The sequence below is a fragment of the Rhincodon typus genome, chromosome 20, assembly GCF_021869965.1.
Source record: "Rhincodon typus isolate 14 chromosome 20, sRhiTyp1.1, whole genome shotgun sequence".
Taxonomy (NCBI): domain Eukaryota; kingdom Metazoa; phylum Chordata; class Chondrichthyes; order Orectolobiformes; family Rhincodontidae; genus Rhincodon; species Rhincodon typus.
In genome coordinates, this window is record NC_063351.1 from 31311263 (window position 1) to 31335866 (window position 24604).

Below are 24604 nucleotides of genomic sequence, written 5' to 3' on the forward strand. Positions count from 1 at the left end.
TGTTCAAGTGAAGGCCATCCCAGTGGTACAGTTGCCTTAGTACTGAGGCACGAATTGAAACTTATTTCTCCCACTTCAGTCTTTGAGCTTGTCCAATTTTATGTAACTTGCACCAATATGTTTGTGGTAATTCAGAGATTAGTATGGTTGAGTTTCTGTTCTCTTTAAATTTAGATACAAGCTGCTCATAATCCCCAAGCAGATGATATTTCTTCACATCTACATTGTTGGTATCCTCTCCCACTTTAAGTTTTGGTGCAGATCAGTTGTTCTGATCACTGGCAGTCTACACAGCCATCTGGACATGTGATCTCCGGCTGCAGACATGTGTGTCTATCGTGACAATGTTTATGACTGAGGTTGGACGAGTACACTCTCTTTCTCTAGTCCCACTACTCCATGGGACATAAAAATAAATCGATTGTTTTATCCAGTTTCCCAAATGGCTAATCATATGCTTTCTCTATATTTGGATAAAAAGATCCATCAACAAGGTTTCTTTAATAAACACAAAATTACTGATTTATTATAAAAGAAAATCTATTTCACAAAGCTACAGAATTGGTTAACATGTACAGTTTGTCATTTGGAAATATAAGCTACAAATATACCCATCCATTCATACCAGGGAACAAGGATAAAACTGGTTCACTTTGAGACAAGATATAAACTTCTGACCAATAAACCTTTGCTTTTGAGGGCCAAAAGGGCGAGGTGTGGAATGTTCAGAATGATAGGATTTCCTGGCTTTTGTATACAGGTGCCTGGGATCTTTACCAATGCAGTTTGTTCAGGTTACATAATATCAAGGACTTTTTCAGGTGCTCTTCAGAAGGACAATCAGGATTCAGATTAGACCAGGAGAGGTTCAGGTACCAACTGGACCCACAAACAGAAGTTTTCTAGATGCAGGGAGAGTTGAGTTAGGAAGATCTTGCCTTTTTCCAGGCTGGTCACTAAGTGAAAAATTCAAACAATTGCCAAAGTGGATGCAGCAATTTGACAGTCATAACCCCAGGTGCGGCTTGACAAAAAGCAGCCAGTCATGATAAGACATGTGACTTTAAAGAAATGCCTAATTATAAAAAATGTTCCAATGTTCTTTACATGAGTTGTTATTTTTGAAAAAGTCCAGGTAGACACAAAAGTCCGCAAAAGCTATTAAATATGAAGCTGCCATAACACCATAATATCCCCAACTACTACTTTCCGAGCTACTCACCCAATTAAATGACTTCTTGTACCATCGTCCCATTATCAGTTCACTCATCCGCCTTTACAACTTCCATTCTCATCCATATAAGCTTCCATAATATTGAATTTGTTGGGCAATTCCAAGGACTGGACTCCTTTGATCCTGCTTTCTTGGGCCCCCTTATCTTTCTCATTCATTAACACACTCTCTTATCCCTGAACATGAGCCAATCAAAAGATCCTAATGTAAAGAGTGTGACTGCTTTCAGGAATAAAAGCGTGCAGGTACCTTTCCCCTCCCTCATGTATCACAATGTCTAAAGCTCAGCCTTCAGCTCATCAACTCAGAACGGAATTTCCTCAAACTAAGATGTTTTCCACAGATGTGGTTGTTGTGCACAACATTGGCATCCACTAACTCCCACCTGCTACAGGTCCAGCGCATCACCTTCACATCCATCTTTCTTGTGTTTAGTTTAACTCATGAGATTACACATAAAACACAAGTATCTATGACTAAATAATAGAGCTTATGTGGTTAAATTTTAAATTTAATGCAATGTATATATCTCCCTTCCTTACCAATTAAAGCTATTGCACCTGTTATATATTGAGTTAAAAAGAAGCTTAAAATCCAAAACTTACTTATTATCTTGCCACCTCTTTAATGCTTCTAGGCTTCAAATTGCAGATCCTTCTGCTGGTCTTCAAATCCCTCTCTTGACCCCTTATTTTTATGTAAAAAGTCAGAACAGAACCCTGCACCCCCCACCCCCCACCTCCTCCCTCACCCACCAAATTCTCAAGCTCACATTCTGTGTCTAGCTGCTCTCTTCGTGCTTCCTAGACAGTAAGTTGTATATTTATGTCTAATATGTGTTTAAAATGAGACTTAACTTATTGTTTTATAGCCACCAAAACCTGAAGATATGTGCATTGTATGCTTTACAAGTGGAACGACAGGTATTTCAAATCCTGTTCAGATTATAGAGTTTTCTCCTAAGGTTGTTTCTAGGTTGAAAAGTATTTTCTGTAGTGAGTGTTTACAATGAATAACCAGTCATCCATCATGCAAGGAAGAGAAATATTAATTAGCATATAAGTATTACTGTTGGATTTGAAAGACTTTGGTTTGAATCCAGGCAAGACACTCACTGAATTCCATTTAAATTTAATTGTGTTTATTTGGTATAGTTCCATACCCTGAAATTCCCTCCCCAATGTCCTTGTGGGTCTACCTACAGCACATGGGCTGCAATGGTTCAAGAAATCAGCTCATCGCTCCTTGTCAGGGACAACTAAGAATGGGCAATAAATGCTGGGCAACCAGCAATGCCTATGTCCCACAAGTGATTTAAAAAAAAATTAAATTAGTCATCTTTGTTTGATGGTCTAGACAGGAAAAAGCCAATTATTTTTAAATTTTGATGGGTTGATTTGGAAGTTGTATTTCTAGATGGAGGAAAATCAAAAAGCAGCAAATCTGATGCTATTGGAATTAAGATAGAGTTAAGTACTATGATCAGAAAATAATTCCAATTAATTTCACTTTGCTCAGCCAAGAACAGAGATGTTAACAATACATAACAACCTGACTTGGTATGTTGCACGCATTGGCTCTGATCCTTGATCTCCATGGAATTGTGCTTTATTCACTGAGCCGTTAGGGATGTCTCTCCTCTCCCCAAAAGAAATCATTGTATTAGATAAAGGCATATTTGACTACTGCATTTAATTATGCTTTTTCTGTCAGATTAGCTCATGCAGTATTTCCAGTACTGATATTTGAAGGATTCAGGATTTTTTTTTAAAAAAAATTAAATCTTCGTTTAAATTGTTAAACAATTATTTTAAAGTGTTGCTTCATTCATTGGTGAGTGCAATGTTTATATATCATAGGCAAGGCTTAACAGTTTTCTAAATTCAGTTCAAATAAACTGTGAAAGGGCTGCTTGTAAACATACAGTTCAGATTGATAATTTAAAACCTGACTCACAAATTGAAATTTGTTTCTCAGCCCTATTAAAACTCAATACAAACCTGCTTAATGAAACACTTTCTTGCCTGTCTGTGCAGTCTTTCTACTTAGACTGGCTCTTTCCACTCTTTTAGGATCAGATCCTCTCTTCATTAAAAATGTGGGCATATGTAGTTGCTGTAAGGGCAGGTGTGAAAACTCTTTAAAAAGATGACATCTTTGTTTTTATTTTAAAAGTCACTTGTAGCGAAGTTGGGTAGAGTACTTGTGGATTGGGAGGCAGGAAGTTAGAATTTGATGTTTGTAAAATATTGGTGTTTGTAAATGTTAGGAGGGAAAGCAGTGCATGGTCAGTTTAAAAGATGATGTGCTTTTTCTACACTTAGAAATTCAAAAAGGATGCCTGTGGGCAGCAGCTTGTGGGTTTGCAGATGCACAGAGAGTACCTGAATTGAAACATTTACATCAAAAGGCCATACAGTTAGCAGGCCAAGCAGCAGTTTTATTTGATACCAAGACAACAAGTTTTGAATTTAACCGACCAATTTGAACCAGGCACTTAGATACCAAAAACCAAACAAATTTAAATCTGATGGTTTTGACAAAAAAGGATCAATCCTATTGTAATAAATTGATATGTCATCAATGGTATAAAAGATGGGGCAATTGGGCAAAGACAGGAGAGTGAGCTGCCATCTGTTACAGATAACAGCTCTCAGCTCTTAAAGTAAGCACCATCAATTCATAATGATACCATGGCACTCCTAGCTAAGATTCCTGACAGATAAATTCACAGAGAAAGCATTCCTGACAGACGAATTCAGAGAAAGTGTTCCTGACAGAACATTCGACGGAGAAGACACAGAGCATCCCAGAAGACACATAATCTGGCTGTAATTTTGAGAGACTAGATTCTATTTTTTATTTTATTTTATATAAGTGGGACTTGTATTTATTGGGACAGCATAGCATTAGAATCTTGTTTTATTTGGGAATAGTTAGTAGTTAGAAGGGGTTTGTTTGGTTTGTTAATAGTTTAGTTAATTTGTTCACTGTTAGACTTACACAAATAAATTGTTACTTGTTGATTGTAAAGTGGGTGTGAGGAATTTTTTTAATTTAACCACTAGAAGCTGCTGAAAGGCAGGTTACACCACTTTTCACACTCCTTTTACAGATTATAGGTCGAGATGCTCCTCTTTGGGTGTTTTGGTTTTAGTTTTCAGAGAGGGGGTCAATCTCTCGTTTGTAACCATTTAAATTGGTGAGTGTAAAAAAAAAGCTCTGAATTTTTGGAGAGTGAAAGAGGATTAAGCAGAATTGTTTTCCACACTGATTAGTTTAATTGAAGGTATTCAAAGATCAAGTGAGCTGCTTGTCTTGCTGGATCAAATATGAAGTGAAAATGCTATGTGTTAGATTGGCACCTCTAAATGATAGCGTCAACCAGGTAGACTCAATATCTGAGAGATAGTAGGAACTGCAGATGCTGGAGCATCTCTGAAGAAGGGTCTAGGCCCGAAACGTCAGCCTTCCTGCTCCTCTGATGCTGCTTGGCCTGCTGTGTTCATCCAGCTCTACACCTTGTTATCTCAGACTCAATGTCTGACCTGGTTTTTATTTCCTCAGTAAATGTTCCTGTTTTTTGGAGTTGTATAGAAACTGATTGAAAACTGACATGATGTAGCAAACATCGCAACTCAAATCTTGAATATACTTGATAAATTAGCAGTTTTGTACACTCCACAAACATTTATCCACGAATCCTCCATAATTCTGTTACAGGTATCTGAATTTGTCTGTAAAATTGATGCCAGTCAAGTCAAAAATGTAACCTTTGTGGGGTTTAATGTCATCTACTTTCCTGCTAAATAAATATTAAATTAGACTTTGTGTGATGCAGACATAGTGATGGTTTGGAATCAAGTCCTAACTGCCGCTGAGGTGTACCATAACAGGTCCAAACAAGTTGATGGAAAATAAATATAAATCTTAAATTGTTTTCCTAATGTAGTGTGGAAGTAAGACAGACAGTGCATCAAAGAAATTTAAGTATATTGACTGTTGTGCAGAAATTAGATTTATTGATTTCTAAGAAGAAAATTTTAGATAATGAGGTGCTAATTTTTTTTTGTCCGATTTAGGTGACCCTAAAGGAGCTATGCTGACTCATGGGAATGTTATGGCCAATTCAGCAGCTTTCTTCAAAATAATTGAGGTTTGTATATGCAAATTGGGTGAAATCTGCACAAAAACTGAGCTCTGTCAGTAATGAAGGAAATTTTCAGAATTTAATAGCTTGTGATCATATTTAAGACAAAAATATGGTTTACTTATGTTACTTTCCCCTTGTCTCCCACTTTATTTTGCATTTGATTTGTTGAGCTTCCTTCAATCTGGTTCTGAGGAGCTTGTTTATCAGGGCCTCCTCGAATTTCTTTAAAAACAGAGAATACTGAAAATATTCAGTAGCTGTGGCAAGAGAAACAGAGTGAATGTTTCAGATTAATAACCTTTCCTTTGTCAGCTGTACAGTAAGCTTTACTTACAACATCAGGATGGAAAATGTGGAGCACATTGACCTAACAGCTAGATACAATAGAAAGCATAGCAGAAAAAGCAATGCTGAAGAATATTCAGGTCATGAAACGCACATGAGTAGAGATTTAGAAAGTATCATAGGGGTAGATTTTAACAGCTGAGGGGGCAGATGCCATATGCTCAAGTAGCCCCCATCAGGTGTGGAGGGGCACTGAAAAAATGCTGGATGGGGAGGAAGGCTATAGAGAGTAAAGAGTCAATATGTATTGGTGGATGAGATATTTTCCACATTACTTTCAAAATATGTTTTATGAGTGGACATAATGAAGAAACTGAAGTATAATTTAAAGGACATTGTTCCTTCAACTTATATTGAGTCTCAATGGAACAGTGTAGAGAGGTGGGAATGGGTCAAAGAGTTAAAATTGGAGAACAGAAGGTTGAAATTTAGCATGCACTACAAATGGACATGTCCTACAAAACGGACACAAATCTCCTTTTGAAGTGGGGAATGTAGAGAAGACAGCATTGAAAAGAGAAAGCTAAAAGGAGATTTGACAGAAATGTTCAAGAACATGAGGCGTCTGGACAGAATAGATAGGGAGAAATTGTTGCCACTTGTAAATGGATTGAAGTTTCAAAATGTTTTACATAAGAAGCAATTGCAAGGTTAGAAACTTTTTCACACAGTGAGTAGTAAGGATAGGAAATGCGCAGCTTGGAAGTGTGATGGACACAGGATCAATCGAGGCATTCAGGAGGACATTGGAAATTTAAATAAATAGAAGTAATATGCACAGTTACAGAGTAATGGCAGGTGGTGCAACTTGTGCAGACATGAGGCACCACATTGACTACTTTAGCACTGTAACAATGCCGTGAAGCAGAACATTTAATTCGTTGGTTTACCTGGAAGTAGGGGAGGTTGTGAGAAAGCATCTTCTCCATTTGCACGAGAAGTTACTATGGGAAGGGGCAGGATTTTGAGTGAACTAGGAACATGGAAAGACAAGTTGCTTTGAAATGCTGAAAGGGGAGGCAAAACAATGTTTGGTGGTTACATCATAGAATGACAGAAATGGTGGAGGATGCTGCATTGAACATGGAGGCTGGTGAGGTGGAAGATTAGGACAAAGAGAATACCCATCATGGTTCTAGGAAAAAGGGAAAGAGTAAACAGCAAAAATACATGAAGTAGAATGGACTCAACAAGGAAGACCTACTGGATGAGCTAGAATAGAAGCTTGCTTATTCCAAACAGATGCAACTGAACAGAGAAGATAGAGGAAGGGAATACAGTCCTAACAGGAAGCAGGGGTCAGAGAAACATAGTGAAAGTAACCATGGAAGTTAGTGGTTTTCAAGAGGATTTTTCTAAATAGCCTATCTCAGAATTAGGAATGGAGAAGTCAAGAAAAAGTTGGAAGTAGACGACATGAGGGAGGAACTGGAAATTGGAAAGCAAATCGGTTCGCAACAAACAACTGCACCTCCCAGTCGCGAACCATTTCAATTCCCCCTCCCATTCCTCAGACGACATGTCCATCCTGGGCCTCCTGCAGTGCCACAACGATGCCACCCGAAGGTTGCAGGAACAGCAACTCATATTCCGCTTGGGAACCCTGCAGCCCAATGGTATCAATGTGGATTTCACAAGTTTCAAAATCTCCCCTCCCCCCACCGCATCCCAAAACCAGTCCAACTCGTCCCTGCCTCCCTAACCTGTTCTTCCTCCCACCCCAAGCCGCACCTCCATCTCCTACCGACCAACCTCATCCCGCCCCCTTGACCTGTCCGTCCTCCCTGGACTGACCTATCCCCTTCCTAACTCCCTACCTACACTCACCTTTCCTGGCCCCATCCCCGCCTCTTCGACCTGTTTGTTTCCTCTCCACCTATCCTCTCCTCTATCCCTCTTCTATCCGCCTCCCACTCTCTCCTTATTTATTTCAAAACCACCTTCCCCTCCCCCTTTTCTGATGAAGGGTCTAGGCCCGAAACGTCAGCCTCTCTGCTCCTATGATGCTGCTTGGCCTGCTGTGTTCATCCAGCCCTGCACCTTGTTGTCTCGGATTCTCCAGCATCTGCAGTTCCTACTATCTCTGATTAGATTTGCCAGTTCAGTTTGAGAGCAGCATGTAGCATAAATATAATTGTGAATGTACTGAGCAAAGGATATGTGTGAGGGGATGGCAGGCATAGCTGGGGTCCATAAAGATTCCCAATGAAGCATCATTTTACTTGGAAGAAGTGGATCAGGTTAAAGGAGAGGTTGTTCAACGTAAGGTCAGAAGTCACATGACACCAGGTCCAACAGGTTAATTGAGCCAGAGAGATAATTACAAAAAATTAAAAATAAGATGGTGCTGGAGACAAACCAAGTAGGTGGAATAATCTGATAGGTGTAAAAGTTGCATGCCTAATTAAACGGATCATTGGTCATTCCTTCACTTGCTTTTCAAATGTTGACACTTTACTCACACTGTTTGAGACTTTTGATCACCTGCAAAGACTTGTTATTCAGCCTGTTGACACTCCGCTAACACTATTTCTACTATATTTTGACCTCTCACCTATAAATTCTGTGCCTGTGTGCTTCCCTCCACTTCACCTGATGAAGGAGCAGTGCACCAAAAGCTTGTGATTTCAAATAAACCTGTTGGACTATAACCTGGTGTTGTGTGACTTCTGACCTTGTCCACCCCCAATCCAACACCAGCACTTCCACATCGCGTTTAATGTCAGACAAGTTCCACCTTGCAGAGGAGGGTGAAAGTGGATGGAAACTGGATTAGGCAAGAACAGGTTGAAACAATGGGTTTCGGCATGGTACAAGGGCCTCTGCGGATATTTGGAATGGATATATATGTGGGCTGTATGGAGTTGGGAGACTGTATTTGTTTGGTCACAGTTTGTAGGCAAAAGGATTTTTCTAATCCTCTTCTACTCCACCTTCCCTACTTTTGTAGTTTGTTTTATCTTCTGACCTTTTCCAGTTCTGAAAAATCATCAGACTGAAAAGTCAACTGTTTCTCCACACTTACTGCCCGACCTCCTGACTCTTTCCATGACTTATATATAGCTCAGATATTCAGCATTGGTTGCACTTTGGGATAGTAACAGAATTGTTATGGCGCAGGAGATCATTCAGCCCATTGAGTCTAGGCTATATTTATTTGAAATTGAGCACATTTTAATGTGTGAAGATATATTGGCTTTAAGAGGTGCATTTTGTCCTTTCTTCCCTATAAGGAATGGTTGAGACAGAGGAACCAGGCAGTCTGCTCAAAGCCAATCAAGTAAATAGCTTGTGAGGCCTTGGGTTTTTAAAAAAAGTTGGAACAATAGAAGCAGCCTGAATGGGTGGGGTCAAGTTCCCACAGAATCAGGATTTTTAGTTTTAACTTTCAGCAGTTGCTGGGGTAATGAAGCTGGATGTGGAAGCTCTTATTCCTCTCTCTGTTACAGCTAAAAGCAGGGGTTCACTTCCTACTGTTAGAATTCTATATGAGACAATCTATTTTACTGAATTTGCCTTTGCCAAGGGTGTGTTTATGGGATTATTACTATATTGGAACTGTTAATTAGTTGTAGTTAATATATATAAATTATTTTACTTAAGTGTTTTGCTTAAAGTTGAGTTGTTTGACCAATCGAATTGCATCTGGAGTGCAACACCTTACTCTTACCTTTAAAATAAGAAAAATTAGGGTCTAGGCTATCTTCTTAATATATTTTGAGGGGGCTTGGTCTAGTCCATAACAGATGTTGAGGATTAGTTTGGGTTGAAGGTTGGAATGACATTAATCCGGTACTAAGAATTATAAATCATTTTGAGTTATGTCTCAAAGGTAGAATTGATACTATTTTTAAATCAATTGCTAACATATCTACCACTGTGGATTGTTTTGAAATAATCTAATAACCTCCTGTCTCTTATCTGAACAGAGCACATTTATTCCCAGAACTGATGATATTTCTATCTCCTATCTTCCCCTGGCACATATGTTTGAAAGAGTGGTGCAGGTAACTATCTGTTTTATTGCACATCTTTTGGGCTTGTATAAACTGCCTGTAAAAGCAGCACGCCTTGGATATATGAGATATAATTATAACAAGGGGACTAATATTGGGCATGATCATTGCAATAGACTTTGTGGTTTATTTTGCTCATTAGTTTTACAAAATACATGTCTTTGCCTATAGGCATCTACTGTTATTGAAATCCAAAACATAACTTTGGATTCTTGATTGTGTTTTCAACTCGATAGATAAGTAATCCAATTCTTTTGTGGATTCCAATAACTTTATTCTGAATTGATGCAGAATTCAGCAACCAGCCTTGACCTTTCTGTCAATGGTCTGGCATAACTATGATGGTTGTTTATGGGATAATTTTGAAAATGTCTTATTAAATGGATAAAATTGTACTGTTTCAGACAGCTCTGTACTGTAGTGGTTCCAGAGTGGGCTTCTTCCAAGGTAATATTCAATTGTTGACAGATGATATGAAGACACTTCAGCCCACTGTCTTTCCAGTTGTGCCAAGACTATTGAATCGAATCTACGATAAGGTTTGTTTCTTTTGTTGCAAATAATTTTAGAGAAATGGAGTTAATTGATTTTCAGTGAATGTATTCTTCCTAGTATTCCTTTCATGGGGATTTACTGTATTTGAACATTTAATGGATGACTAAATTTTTTTCCTTCTCTTTTCCCTGCTGCTTGCTATTAAACTGACTTCAATGAGAAGGCACAAAAGGGCTTATAGCTTCCCCTCCTTGGCCTTCCAAAGATTGTGTAAACCTGCAGCCTACTTTTTTGACTTAAGTACACTGCATATCCATCTGACCAAATCTTATCACTGAGACCTATTGAGATATCGGTTGACTTTTATTGCTCATCAGCATTGATAATGTTGTGACTGCCTTGTTAAGCTGATTGTGAATTCACCCAAATACAAAGTAGATCCATATAACTGAATAATTTTGAGATTCTAAGTACACAGCCCACATGTCTGAGTTGTGCTTGATTGTTCACAGGTGCAAAGTGGGGCACAAACACCTTTCAAGAGATGGTTGTTGAATCTTGCTGTACGTAGCAAAGAGGCTGAAATTTCCAAAGGAATTATTAGAAATGACAGTGTCTGGGATAAACTGGTTTTCAACAAAGTTCAGGTAATTTTAATTGTCCCATGTTGCAAAATGATCTGACCAACATGCTTTATTGTCTGCCTATCTCTGGTTATTAGTCAGGATCTTGGTTATGCTCATCTAACATGGAGATCAAATATTTGATTGCTTCAGTAATGTATGTTGTTTTCAGTAAATATTTGTTAGTTTGTGTCACAGCCAGTAAGGTTATGTCATATTCATAATGTTAAATATGCATTGTATTTAGTATACAATTTTTTGGATTTGGCTTTTATTTTATAAAAGAATGTTAAGATACTGCTGAGGTGGTGCATGAGGGTCAGGTGACTTTTGCAATTTCTGTGCAGATGAAGAAGTAGCCCTAGTCTCCAGAAAGTTTCTAGTCGAATGAGCGTTAAGTGCAATGCCCCCCTTGAATGAATATGCCAAGATTAAACTATTTGTGGAATTCACACCTCCTACTACTTGTGGGTTTACACAAATCTCAAAATGCATAGACCCCCAGACTCACTGTCTCTGGGATGGATATTAATGAGAGCTGTTGAGAAACCAGTTCAATCACAAGCCGGTGTAATTAGCCAGCATTTATTCCCCATTGCCTAGCAATAGCTTTGAACTTCAATTCATTCTGGGTGGACAATAGAAGGATTTGACCAAATGCCATCTAACTGAAACTAATCACCAATAATAAATCTTATTACCCAAAGAACCAGGGTAAAACCAGTCAGCCTTGAATCAACGCAATATAAAAAAAAACAGCAAAATCAGCAATATTAATGCTTAAGCAACATTCTCAGAGTTCCAAGTCTGTTCATGTCCAAATATGTAAAACTTACTTTGTGACAACAAGACTTCAAGCAACTGACATCATTACCAACTGAAAAAACATCTTTTCAAGGGAGTCCTGCAATAATCCTGATGTACAACTCTAGCCATTGAATCCACATGGATTAATGAGAGAAAATTGCTTCTTCCATGAGTGTACAGTGTCTGCTCCTTCCCCATATGATCAAAACCATCTGACTGTTATGTGATCAACATGTGACTGGCTTGGTTTATAACTTGTAAAAGTACGTTATCAATTATGTGTGTTTCTCTTTTGTATGTGTGTGAGTGGTGAATGAATGATATAGCATTATATTTCACAGTGAACAGGGGAAGAAATATTCCTTTATATTTAAATCCACAGTTTGCTGCTGGTTATTCAAATTGACCCTGCATTCTTGGGTACATACACGCAGAAGGGAACAGGAGTTTCAATTCTCTCTCATCTCTGTCCATAACGTCCGTACTTCTATATCCTAACAACACTTTCTGCTATCATCGTCCAACTTAATGTTGAATAAGTAATTTTTATTTTCATGTCACGGAATCATAGAATGGTGCAGAAGGAGGCCATTCAGCCCACTGTGTTTGCACTATTCTCTGGGCATATTGACTTAATACCAAACACCTGCCTTGTCTGCATAACGCCACACATTACTTTTACTTAAATCATCATCCAATATCATCTTGAATACCTATTGAACCTCCTTCACCATATTCCAGGCAGTGCATTCCAAACCTAAACCATTTTCAGTGTGAAAAGCATTTTTCTCACCTTGTTGCTGCTTTTGCAAAGTACTGAAAACTGTGCCCTCCTGTCCCTGATCCTTTTAAGAGCAGCGACGTTTTCTTCCTGTCTACTCTGTACAGATTCCTTAAAATTTTGAAAACTTCTATCTGGTCCCTGTTACCACTGTGCAGTAATGGGTAGTCATTAACTGTGCATGGGGAAACAGCAATTTTCCATTTTCGTTGTGGTAACTACTTACTTTACTTTTATGTACATTAAGTTCCTGAGAATAATCTGCCCAAGAGCAAGCGCATGATTAGTTTGCCATCTATATATTTCCATAATGTGGAAGATTGAGTTTTTCCATTGTGAAATGCCTCTGGCAATAGATGCTTCGAGCAGAAAAAGTCTAGCAGTCAGTTGAAATAAATGCATTTATTGCTAAATTACAGCTTATTGTTATTATCTAGAATAATAAGTAGTGGTTATTTACTCCTAATGCATTTTAGAACTTGTGCAAACCACTTGGCAGCAGGTGAACTTGAAACTAGGAGCCATTGTATATGGAATGTCATTAGGCAGTTCTCCACATAATGAAGTGTCAGGACAATTACAATTTTTGAGATTACAGTAACTGAGGTTTTATTCCAATGTGTCTCTGACTTGAAAGCAGCGTGAAATTTCACTTGCCAATGATGCCAAACTTGAACTCTGGCAGATATTAACTGACTGCGGCAGGATATAGATAGGCCATGTTATGATCCAAGCTGATGCTATTTCTGAATGAGTCAGATCCTAGACTGAAAACTGGCTTGATAGATCTTTTTAACCATAAAACAGAAATGTAATAGGCAAAATAAACAAAGATAAAATAGAATAAAGCAAACTATTTACATGTAACACAAATTTTGAAACGCATGGAAAAGTACAATCCCATTAATCACAACAACACTCTACAATATTCACATGAGAGAGAATTTATTCCTCTTTTATATCTATAGGACTTAATTTAATTGTAGCTTCAATTCCTGTCTTGAGAACCTGATGTCTCTTCCTGGAGCTTTCATACAACTGAGCTTACACTTTCTCAGCTTCAAATAACCCCTTCAGGGTAACCAAACATCTCTGGTCTAAAATTTTTAAACTAAACTCCTTTTAGAGCGAAACAAAAACAGAAATTGCTAGAAAATGTCAGCAGGTCTGGCAGCATCTGTGGAGACAAATCGGAGTTAATGTTTCAGGTCCAGTGACCTTTCTTCAGAAGTGATTGTAGCTGGGAAAAAGTTGTTTTTTATGCAGAAGATATGGTGGGGGGAGGAGGAAGGTGTAAATGATAGGTGAAGACGGAGCCCAAAGAGAGAGAAGAACAGTTGACAGACAAAAGAGTGGATAATGGTCAGCATAGGAGAATGGATGGCTACTAATGGGGACTATTAGTTGCTAATAATGGGTTGTGTGTAATAGCTGGCCATGTGATAACAGGGCTTGGTTTGTGGGGGTGGAAAATGAGGTGCTGTTCTTCCAGCTTACACTGACCTTTGCTAGAGCACTGCAGCAAGCCCGAGACAGAGATGTTGGCCAGGGAACGAAGTGGTGTGTTGAAGTGGCAGGGAACTGGAAGCTGGGGTCTTTTTGGCGGATAGCACTTTTTGGTGCTCTGCCAAGTGGTCGCCCAGTCTACACTTCATTTCCCCAAGATAGAGGAGAGCACATTGTGAGAGCAAATACAATAGACTAGATTGAGTGAAGTGCAGGCAAAGCACTGCTCCACCTGGAAGGTGTGTTTGGGCCCTTGGATACTGAGGATGAAATGTTAACTCTGATTTCTTTTCACAGATGCTGGCAGACCTGCTGAGCTTTTCCAGCAATTTCTGTTTTGTTTTTGATTTCTAGCACCCGCAGTTTATTTTTCCTTTTAGAGAGAATATATTTCTTACAACCTTGAACTTTCTTAGGAGTAACTGTTTTCCCACATCCCTTCAACCAAAATTTCTGCAAAACCTGCCTGACTGAAATCCAAAACCTCTTTTTCAAGCTATCAGTGTTACCCCTAAGCCCTTTCAGTATCCCCCCAAAAAATTCAGAATCTTCTGTCTAAAAGCTTTGATTACTTGATTCGTTCGTTTGTAAGTTTTCCCAAACAAAACCCAGGAAGTCTGTCTGTGGTACTGTGTTTTCAAAGAACTTACCATGGATACAGAAATTCTTACAAGTTAATCATTAAATCCTTTCGTAGGCCTACAGAAAACCCATGTGCCAGTAGTTTAACATTCAAAAATTCAAATGAATTATGTTAAAGGTTAAAGTAGCCCTAGTGCCACCAGACCATATGGCTGCTCTCTCATTTAAGAGAGACAACCAGTAATGGTTTAACCTGAAGATCACCATGCCCCAGGAGGGGGGGAAGATTGAGAAGGAGAATCGTTCATGGTAATCTTAGCTGAGGTGGGAATTGAACCCAAGTTGTTGGTATCACTCTGGATCACAAACCAATCATTCATCCAACTGAGTTAATTATCTTCCATCACAGTTAGCAGAATGGACAGACAAGTGGCAAATTGAATTTAAAAAGGTGATCCAGTTCGGCAGAAGGATGGGAAGAAGATTCAATGGCATAATTCTCAAGTATGCAGGAACAGATTGACTTGGGGTTGGGGGTGATGGGAAATACATGTGCATAGATCTTTGGTTACAGGATGTGTTGAAAACATGGTTTGCAAAGTATCTGGAATCTTGAGCTTTGTAAACAGAGGTATTGCATCCAAAGGCATCCAAAGGCTAGTCTTTTTTAGAGGTCTCATGAAGCTACAACTAGAATATTGCCTAGTTCTAGTAATTGTACTTTAAGAAGGATGTTAGGGTCCTTGAAACAGCGCAGAGGAGATTTACCAGAATAATTCCAAGGTGAGAGAATTTACAACAAGGTTAGTTTGGAAGAGCTGGAATTGTACTCCTTGGAACAAAGGAGTTTGAGGGGAATTTTGTTTGAAATGCACAAGATTATAACAGAAAAAGGCAGGGAAAGAACAATTCTTCCCATGAGCCTTTGGTAACAGGTCTAAAGGACACAGAATTAAGGAGTTAGGCAAGAGATGTAGGGAGTTAGGAGAAAAAGCTGTTAAGATTGTAAGAAGTAGGAACAGCAGAATAGAATCTCGCTGCCTATGAAGGTGATGGAAATGGAGATGATCAATGATTTCAAAAGGATTATATATTTGGCACGTGAGGGAAAAAATCTTCTAGGACTATGAGGATAGATGGAGGAAAAAGAACTGACTGGAAAATTTCTACAGAAAGCCATCATGGTCTCGATGGGTTCAACGGTCTCCTTTTGTACCATAATGACTCTATGACTCTAGTGGTGCTCAATGAGTGCTAATTGTATTTATATATGTTATTATCTTAAACTGCACAGGAGCAAACTGTGAATTCTAAGAACATATTATTAACAATTTCTACATCCTAGTTTATCATTCAATGAAGCAATTAATTCTTTCTCTTTTGTTTATGAGCATTTAAGTTTTTTTTGAAAATAATGTTATGTTTTGTACCAAAGGCTACAATGGGAGGACGTGTCCGTATAATGGTAACAGGAGCTGCTCCCATCTCCTCTTCTGTTCTGACATTCCTTCGAGCAGCACTAGGCTGTCAAGTAAGTCTAGGTTCTAGCCTGTACTTTCTTATTTATCTGCTTTCACTTCAAAATTTAATTCTGCATTCCAAATTGTTTTAATACGTGCAGGTTTCCATTTCAGGAAGTGAGTGCAAATTACATTTATGGGAATATTTGAGCTGGGAAATAAAGGCCTAAAAAAGACAAAAAATTACTGCCATGAACAAATAAATTTGTGCTTTAACGGTAAACCTGATTGTATTGTGTTGGTAAGATGGGATCTAAATGCTTTTCTTGTCCTGTCTAGATTTTTGAAGCATATGGACAAACCGAATGCACTGCCGGATGCACCATCTCAATGGTTGGAGATTCCACTGCAGGTAATTTGCTTAACAGAAAGCCCACCCTCTCCAATCTCCTCTCAAATGCCTTAATTATCAATTGAAATGTCACCTTCAAATTTTAGTCTAAATCACTGTTATCTGTCAAGTAGCCCTGATTTCAGAATTGGGCTACAAGTAAACAAACTGCTCCATTAACTAGAATTAGCAATAACTTTTTAAGTTGAATTTACGTTCTAAATCTAATTCCAATTAATATGATGGAAAATGTGCTAAGGAAACTGCCTCACAAACTGTTGAATGTAGATAGCATCAGGGGCAGGAAGAAGCTGCAAGGTTAAAAGACAGCACACTGTTGAGATTTGTGAATTTTTAAAATATCCCTATATACTGAGGCACAGGGTACTTGAGAAGAGGAATAGGCCATTTGGCAACCTCAAGCCTGTATTGCCATTCAATAAGATCAAGGCTAATCTGTGACCTAACTCCAAACAGCTACCTTTTCCTGTATTTCTTTGGCTAACAAAAATCTGTCACTCAGTTTTATAACTAACAAAAGAATTGATTGCTGTTTGCAAAGGGGAGTAGTGGATAGGGGTACGTAGGGTTTTTGTAAGGTAAGATGCAAGTGTTGGTGTCCTGGGTGAGTTGCTGTTAATGCAAGATAGATTTAGGGGGCCATGAAGAGGCCATTGCAGAGGAGTTGACAGGGGGACGAGATGGGAGAGAAATCAAATTTGAAGATAATTTCAATCTTGGTTGAAGGTTTTGTTGACAATTGAGGACTGAAGTACAGGATGAAGATTGGTGATTGTTTTAAGATGCAAATGGGACTTGGTGCTCCAGATGTTGAGTTTGATACTCATTTTCATCGGTCAATGAGCTTTCATATTGGTGATGATAGAGCAGTCACTGACACAGTGAACAGGCTCAGAAGGTTGGGGATTAAATTTCATTAGGTAGCAAATGACGGTTTTGGTTTTTCCAAAATTGAGTTGTAATAAATCTAAGACTCATTCAGAATGTGATTTCTGACTGGAATCTGACAATAATGATGTTATGCTATGTTGTAATGTTGTTAAAGCAAAAGAAAGGTGGTTATTGGCAGCATAGAGCTGAAAGCTAAGCTGACTCCATTCTGTAGCTAAATTTGCCAATGAGCCAACTACAGAAATTTTTAAAAATCAAGATTGACGACATGAGAAGGTAAGTATTTACAGGAGATGGAAATTGAGGCAGGTAGGATTGAGGCAGTGAATGTACCATAACACGGTTTAACAACAACGCAACTGGCTTTTACTATGAGCTCCCTTCTTTTAGAAGGAGAAAACTGACAACCATTATGCTGACAGATTTTCTTTAAGAAAATCTAGGTTGTGATTAGAGATGACAAATTATTGCCTATATATGGGAGTATTATAATTAATTCCAGTTTCTTCTTTCTGATTAGTTTTGTGACGAAATATAGCAATGTCCTATTCTACATAGGTTCCACACTGAGGTGTTAATAGATACCATGAAAGACAAACTGACATCCTGATCAAACAAAAGTGCATGTCCAACTTTATCGATCTTAATTGTTGTAGACATTCAACAGCTTGCTGTGCACATTTCCACAGGATTCAACACAAACCAGGGGCAACATGTCTCGTATTCCATGCATATGTTCAAGCAATTGGAAGAGAATCCCTTGTGACCTTGAGTTTTCTGAACATGGGTTTAGAGAATATTGACAGGTTCAAAAGCAAACTCACAAGGACGTGTTTGCCGTGGGCACCAAGTGACCATCTTTGACTTATTCATGGTATCATCTGTCAATTCCTTCTAGAATGCTGACTTCATTCAAATCTGTTCATGTGCTGCTTTTTCTTCTAGGCCATGTTGGTGCACCAATTCCCTGCAATATTGTGAAATTGGTTGATGTTAAAGATATGAATTATTTTGCTGCCAATGGAGAAGGAGAGGTAATGGAGAATTTATCATGCCATAGTTTAAATGTTGCAAACAGACATTTGCTGATGCTTAGTGGCCTTTTCTAATTTAGGTCTGCGTCAAAGGCTCAAATGTGTTCAAAGGTTACCTGAAAGATTTGAAAAGAACAGCTGAAGCGAAAGATTCTGATGGATGGCTCCATACAGGGGACATTGGAAAATGGCTGCCTGTAAGTTATTTCCTTTAATTTCATAAGACAAGGTTACTAATTGGATATCTTCATACTCTAATCTGTGGTTGTTTGTATGCTATGCCCTGCCTGGTTCAAGTTCCAGTTGTCCAGAGTTTTGTAATTACATCTCTAAACTGGATCATTAGAAATATCTACCATTTTTCAAGATGCTCTTGTTATGCAGTGGTAGTGTCCCTATCTCTGGGTCGGAAAAGCCAGGTTCAAGTCTTACCTGCTTCAGAGGTGAGTGATAACATCTCTCACGAGGTTGGTTAGAAAATACCTACAACTTTTCAAAATCCATTGGTCTCCTTTTAGACTTAGAGTGGTATTAAAGTTTCTTTTAACAGTATGACTGCATAAGAAGATCGCAGCAGATGATCGATTCAGTATTGACATAATTACTGGTTCAACCTTTTTCATTTCTTCTCCTCCTTTCAGAATGTTACCCAAGTTGAAAACCAGATGGTTGCAGTCTCAGTTACCTCAGGAAGACTATATGAATGCTACCTTGTCCTGTTGCTGTGTTCATTAAAATGTTGTTATTTGTAGTGGGCTTAACTGTTAATTTGCCAGAAATGTATATCACAACTAAAGTTGAGCTCAGTTGCTTTCCTGGAGCTAATTAACTCTGAATGCAAAGGAAAAATCATGTTGTGCTCTAAAACTGATCAATTGCTTATTAATTCCATCTAAGACGCTTGTTTAGGCTCGAATAATTAACTGAATGCATTTCTTTAGCTGCAATGCACCTGTCTGGACAAGTGAAATACTAATGAGTTTTTGTTTACAACTAATGAGCATTGGAAGATTCAAAGGACAATGATGAGCAAAGGTGATTCTACTGTGAACAAATAATGAGTGTTTGCTTTAAATGATTAATAACTAATTTCTGATGGTTCACTTGGAGATTTAACAAAATGTTGCATAGAGAATTTTGGTCTTTCTGATATACTTCACCTCACTTTTGCATTTTCAGAATGGAACACTGAAAATAATTGACAGAAAGAAGAATATATTTAAACTAGCTCAAGGAGAATATATTGCACCAGAGAAAATTGAGAATGTATATATTCGAAGCGCTCCTGTAGCCCAAGTTTTTGTGCATGGAGACAGCTTGAAGGTAATATTTAGATGATTTTCTATCTCTATGTTTTATATTTTTTGACTCCCAAAGCTATTTTGAGTAATACTGCATTGTGCATATACTAGGAAATAAAAGAAATCTACCTAGCCATGATTTAACTTGATGTTAAATTTCTGCTCCTTAGATTTTGTGTCCAGTTGAACACTACTGGCAGTCAATAGCAGGTTGTTGCATGAATTTTGGAAAGTCTTCATTTTGCTTCCAATGAGTTAATTATATTATGTACCTTTTTTTTAAATATCCTTTTCAGTCTCATTTAGTAGCCGTTGTGGTACCTGACCCAGAAGTACTTCCGGAATTTGCCGCAAGTAAAGGATTCAAAGGCTCCTATGAAGAACTTTGCAAGAATCCAGTATGAATTTTTATTTTCTAAGTGTAGATGCTTAACATTTTAAACCAGTATAAGAGCTTGTAATGAATCTTGGAATCCTTTCCATTTACAGTATTTCTAGGTTTAAAATGACTGATGGTGCATTAAAATGATGAAGATACAGCATGTAATTGGGTTCGTAGGTATTGTTTCTAGTGTGAAAGGGCTCCAACTGTACATATTTGCTCCTATTCCCTTGGAAGATGAATGGCATTAGGTGGATTCTGGGAGCGTGGTTTGTAACTTTGAAGTGGACAAGGTTTCACAACAAGACCTGTACTTGTTGTTGAAAGGTGAACCCTTGTAGTTGAAAGGTGAACCCTTGTAGTTAATAGACCAGTGTTGTCTTGTCAGTTCCGAAGAAATCACCAGTTAAGATTTATCTCAGTACTATGCAAGACATTAAGTAGACCATGGACTCAGCTTTGAAATGGTCCTATCTTAGTTGATGAAACCTAAATTCCATCTCTATTGAAGAATCCAGAGGCTTTTCAAGTTGAAATGAAAATTAAATGATCTAGTTTGATCAATTGTATTTGATTCAGTTCTAAGTTTACCAAAGGTGGTAATGCTTTTCTCCCATCTTTACCCTCCATTTTTTAGGAAGTAAAGAAAATTATTCTAGAAGACATGGTTAAACTGGGAAAAGAAGCTGGACTAAAATCATTTGAACAGGTACATTATTAAGCTCAAACAAGAAAATGCAGCAATATAAATTGGCAATTAACTACTTAAGTAACACTATAATAATTAACCCACCAACCCCCACCTGTCTGTTGATTCAATTACATCTCCATCTTAGTCCTGCCTTACTACTGGCTATTCTTCTCTAAAATGCACAATGTTTAAAGTAGTTCATGATTTACCATTTACATAACATCAATGTGTTTATTCCATATTAACTGATGTAAAAATGGGCAATTCTTTTCTGAGATTTGATTTAGGAACCAAGAAAAGCAGAACATAAAAACAACCCTGCAATTGCTTTTATTGTCCAATGTAGCCTTGCTGGAATACATTCTGTGGTCATCAATCACTGTAAGGTCAAAATTCTGAAATTACATTCCTAACGTGGTAATATTGGTGCACCTAACTCTCATGGACTTCTGTGCTTCAATAAAACAACTCCCAAACATCATGTCTAGTGCAGTTCTGGCTGAACAATAAATACTGGCCCAATCAGTGATATTCATAACTTGTGAATTTTGCAAAATTATAAATGCATGTACAGTGCTCTCCTTTTGGTCAGTTATATAATGTTCTAATTTCCCAAAGTGTGCATGTATATCAACCTACAAATCTCCCATGAAAACAAAAGCCTTCACCACTATAACTCGAGTCTTTTTCTCAAAGACTTGCAATTTATTTCCTGGTAACACTTAAGTATGCTGTGCATTCTTTTGCCTTACTGTCCAATTGATTGACTGTGAACATCCATGTCCGAGGCTAAATGGCTGCCTTTATATCAAAGGATGGAAATTATCTGGCCTTGACTGAACAAGAGCCAATCAAGCTATTTTAATACTAAAAGTGTGAATGTGGACAGAGAAAATTAATTGTTGATCCTCAGCACTTTAAATTTCAACAGCATCTTGTACTATAGTCAGGGCAGATCTTCGTTAAATTTTTTTTTGAAATGCTTTTAAACTAATAGTCTTATTTTCCTAAATCAACCTTTATAAGAACAGGATTAAGACAGTCAGGCCCTCGAGCATTTTCTGTCATTAAATTAGATGACTGATTTGTATCTTAGCTACTTCCAATTTTATATTTGCTCCAAATCCTTTTATACCCCTGTGCATTGCAAATCTATCAATCTCAGATTTTAAATTATGTAACAGCAACAAGCTGCCACATGGTGCATATGTTTGATAGGGTTTGTCCTCAACGTAGTTCATTGAGAATGTACGGGCTGCCCAAGACACAAGAAAGTCCCTTTCTGTCTCATCATATTTATGACCAGCTCTGAGTAACATGAAGGTATGGTGGAATGGTAGGGCTAATCGTTACTATGAGTTAGAGCACGATTTCCATATACATAGTGAAGGACTTTTTGCATTGGCAGGAAGTGGGGGGATTGTCACTGTGTCAGCAGTCCCAGGGCCCAGGCTAAGGTTCTGGAGACATGGATTCAAATCTCACCACAGAAGCTGATGGATATTAAATTCAATCTATAATGTTGTAGAAAGAAAGGACATGCAGATGGTGCATATATTTCAACTTAATAGGTGACAGCCATTCGCTAGTTCATTGCTCAGGGCAATATTTCTATCAACTACTTGTCAACCAGTTAGCAGTTACCTATCACACAGATGTTTTCCATTTACATTGGTACTTCTTGTGAATTGTCCCGATTAGTGTTAGATGAAAAACGTTTCAGTAATATGGCAGATTTTTAAAAAATTCATTGAATTAGCATCTACTGCTTTTAGTGGGAAGCAGTTCCATGCATCTCCTATCCTTTAATGTAGAGTGCTTCTTGACTTCATTCCAGAATTGCCTGCTCTTATTATATATTCTTCCAGTGGGAGTCGAAACGAGAAAATATTTTATTTATCTACGCTTGCAAAATCATAAAAGTTTCAAACCCACTAATCTCCTAATTATATCCATCAGAGATTATAATCCTAGTTTATGTAATCTTCTGAATCTAATCTTTGGAGCACAGGTAAAACTATTAACCTTTACAACAGTCTGTCTAAGAGTAATAGGTTTTCTAAACTATAATGCCCAAAACTGTACATGATATCCAACAAATGTGGTTCAGCCCAGGTCTTTGTAAAGCTGTTTATCTTCCTGCTTTATATAGATTAGCCTTCTAGTTATAAAAGAATAACTTCACATGGCTCTTTTTGTTTGTTTTGTATCTGACTATATTTTAATAATGTTTTAATATAGAATTGATTTGCATTACTACTGTTCCTAATCTTTGCACTATTTATTTCAATAATACTTATGTTTGTTCTTCCTTAGACCAAAATGGATTAGTTTACACTTTCCAGTTTTGTCCACTCAATGTTATAAATTTATGCTTCCATCTGCACTCTCGCTATATAAAAAATCATGGCATTGCACACTTAGTGTAATCTTGGGTTTTCAAATGATTAATTGATATAATTAAAGCAAACTATTGCAGATACTGGTGATCTGAAATAAAAACAAAGTGCTGGAGAAATGCAGCAGCTCTGGCAGCATTTTTGGGAAGAGAAACAGAGTTAGAGCTTTCTCAGAACAAATATAATGAATAGATGAGTGACCAGTATGGATCCTGTGGGCACCACAGCCCCACTTGTTCCAAGGGTGTGCAAATGTGAACAGGTCGGTTTAATATCTACACCACTGGAAGAGGTCATTTGGCTCAGTCTATCTGTGCTGGCTTTCAGAAGGAACATTTCACTTAGATCCACTCTCCAGAGCCTTGCACATTTTTCCTTTTTCCTTTTATGCCTCTACCACACTCCGGAAGATCCCAACGACTTGCAGGGTGAAAAGATATTCTTCACATCCTCATTGCTTTTTTTTTCCCCAATTACCTTAAATCGGTGCCATCAGTTTCTCAATTTTTCTAATCTAGCATTGATTTCAATTATCTCTAGTTATCCTATCTTTTCCAACTACCAAGTGCTTCAGAACGTGAGACACCACATTTAAATGATGCAATTTTGACTTTTAAACCATTGTCAATGAGTAACTAAGTTAAACCAATGTGTTAGTGATAAAACCATACTTTTTGGACTCAAATCTTCTCTTTTTAGGTAAAAGACCTTTATCTACACACTGAGATGTTCACTATTGAAAATGGACTCCTAACCCCAACGCTGAAGGCCAAAAGATCAGAACTTGCCAAGTACTTCAAAACTGAGATTGATCAACTCTACAAAATTACATCGGCATAGTTGTTAATACTCAGTAGGGAACCTCTGGATTGTGTTTCTTGTTGTCATGTTAGAACGCAGAGTTAACCTCAAACTGTACTATCCCAAAGTCAATAAAGCACGCTTGCAAAATAACAGACTTGTACATTGTGTGGGTTTTTAGAACATCAAGCTTGCACATGCAATGTTTCAAATTGTTGATTTAAAGTTGAAGTTTAAGTTAACTGCCTAAAACAGGGGGCTGTGTGCGTTGGGGGAGGGAATAAAATTATACTGATCAGTTCACGATGGAAACAATTTATTCAAAAGTAAATGTAAGCCAAAATGTCCCCTTCCAATTTAAAAAAAAAAAAATCCAGGTTACTTTTGAGATTTGACATTTATCTGAAGCTTACTAGAATGTCTTCATCTGCAACATAGCTTATTTCAATCTAAATCAGTTTGTGTTTCACAATTAATAGTTACACTGAACTGAAGCATAGAAGAATGTCAATATGGAATAATTTTTAAATATTCCCTACCTTCAGTGAAAGTACAATCACAAACTCTTTGCCCAAACTTGTCAAAAGCTCATTCATAAAATACTGATGGTACTTGTTCTGGGTCCATAGGTGGTTAAGATGCCCAAGTCTAAGCTACAGCTGCATTTAACAGTAACTAAGTTTTAATGTGA

The 24604-nt window shown here is 37.8% G+C and overlaps 1 protein-coding gene across 3 annotated transcripts in view; it reads left to right on the forward strand.

Annotated features, from left to right (window-relative positions):
• Positions 1-24066, forward strand: part of acsl5 (acyl-CoA synthetase long chain family member 5) — a 49516-nt gene extending 25450 nt beyond the window's left edge. For all 3 annotated transcript variants that reach the window (XM_020537332.2, XM_048608844.1, XM_048608845.1), the window contains 13 exons: positions 2106-2157; positions 5317-5390; positions 9662-9739; positions 10153-10287; positions 10756-10890; positions 15978-16073; positions 16342-16414; positions 18251-18339; positions 18420-18536; positions 19519-19662; positions 19937-20038; positions 20660-20731; positions 23812-24066. In XM_020537332.2, the coding sequence (XP_020392921.1) occupies positions 2106-2157; positions 5317-5390; positions 9662-9739; positions 10153-10287; positions 10756-10890; positions 15978-16073; positions 16342-16414; positions 18251-18339; positions 18420-18536; positions 19519-19662; positions 19937-20038; positions 20660-20731; positions 23812-23952 (1308 nt within the window). In that variant the 3' untranslated portion in view covers positions 23953-24066. The remainder of the gene's footprint in view (positions 1-2105; positions 2158-5316; positions 5391-9661; positions 9740-10152; positions 10288-10755; positions 10891-15977; positions 16074-16341; positions 16415-18250; positions 18340-18419; positions 18537-19518; positions 19663-19936; positions 20039-20659; positions 20732-23811) is intronic.
• The last annotated feature ends 538 nt before the right edge of the window (positions 24067-24604 follow it).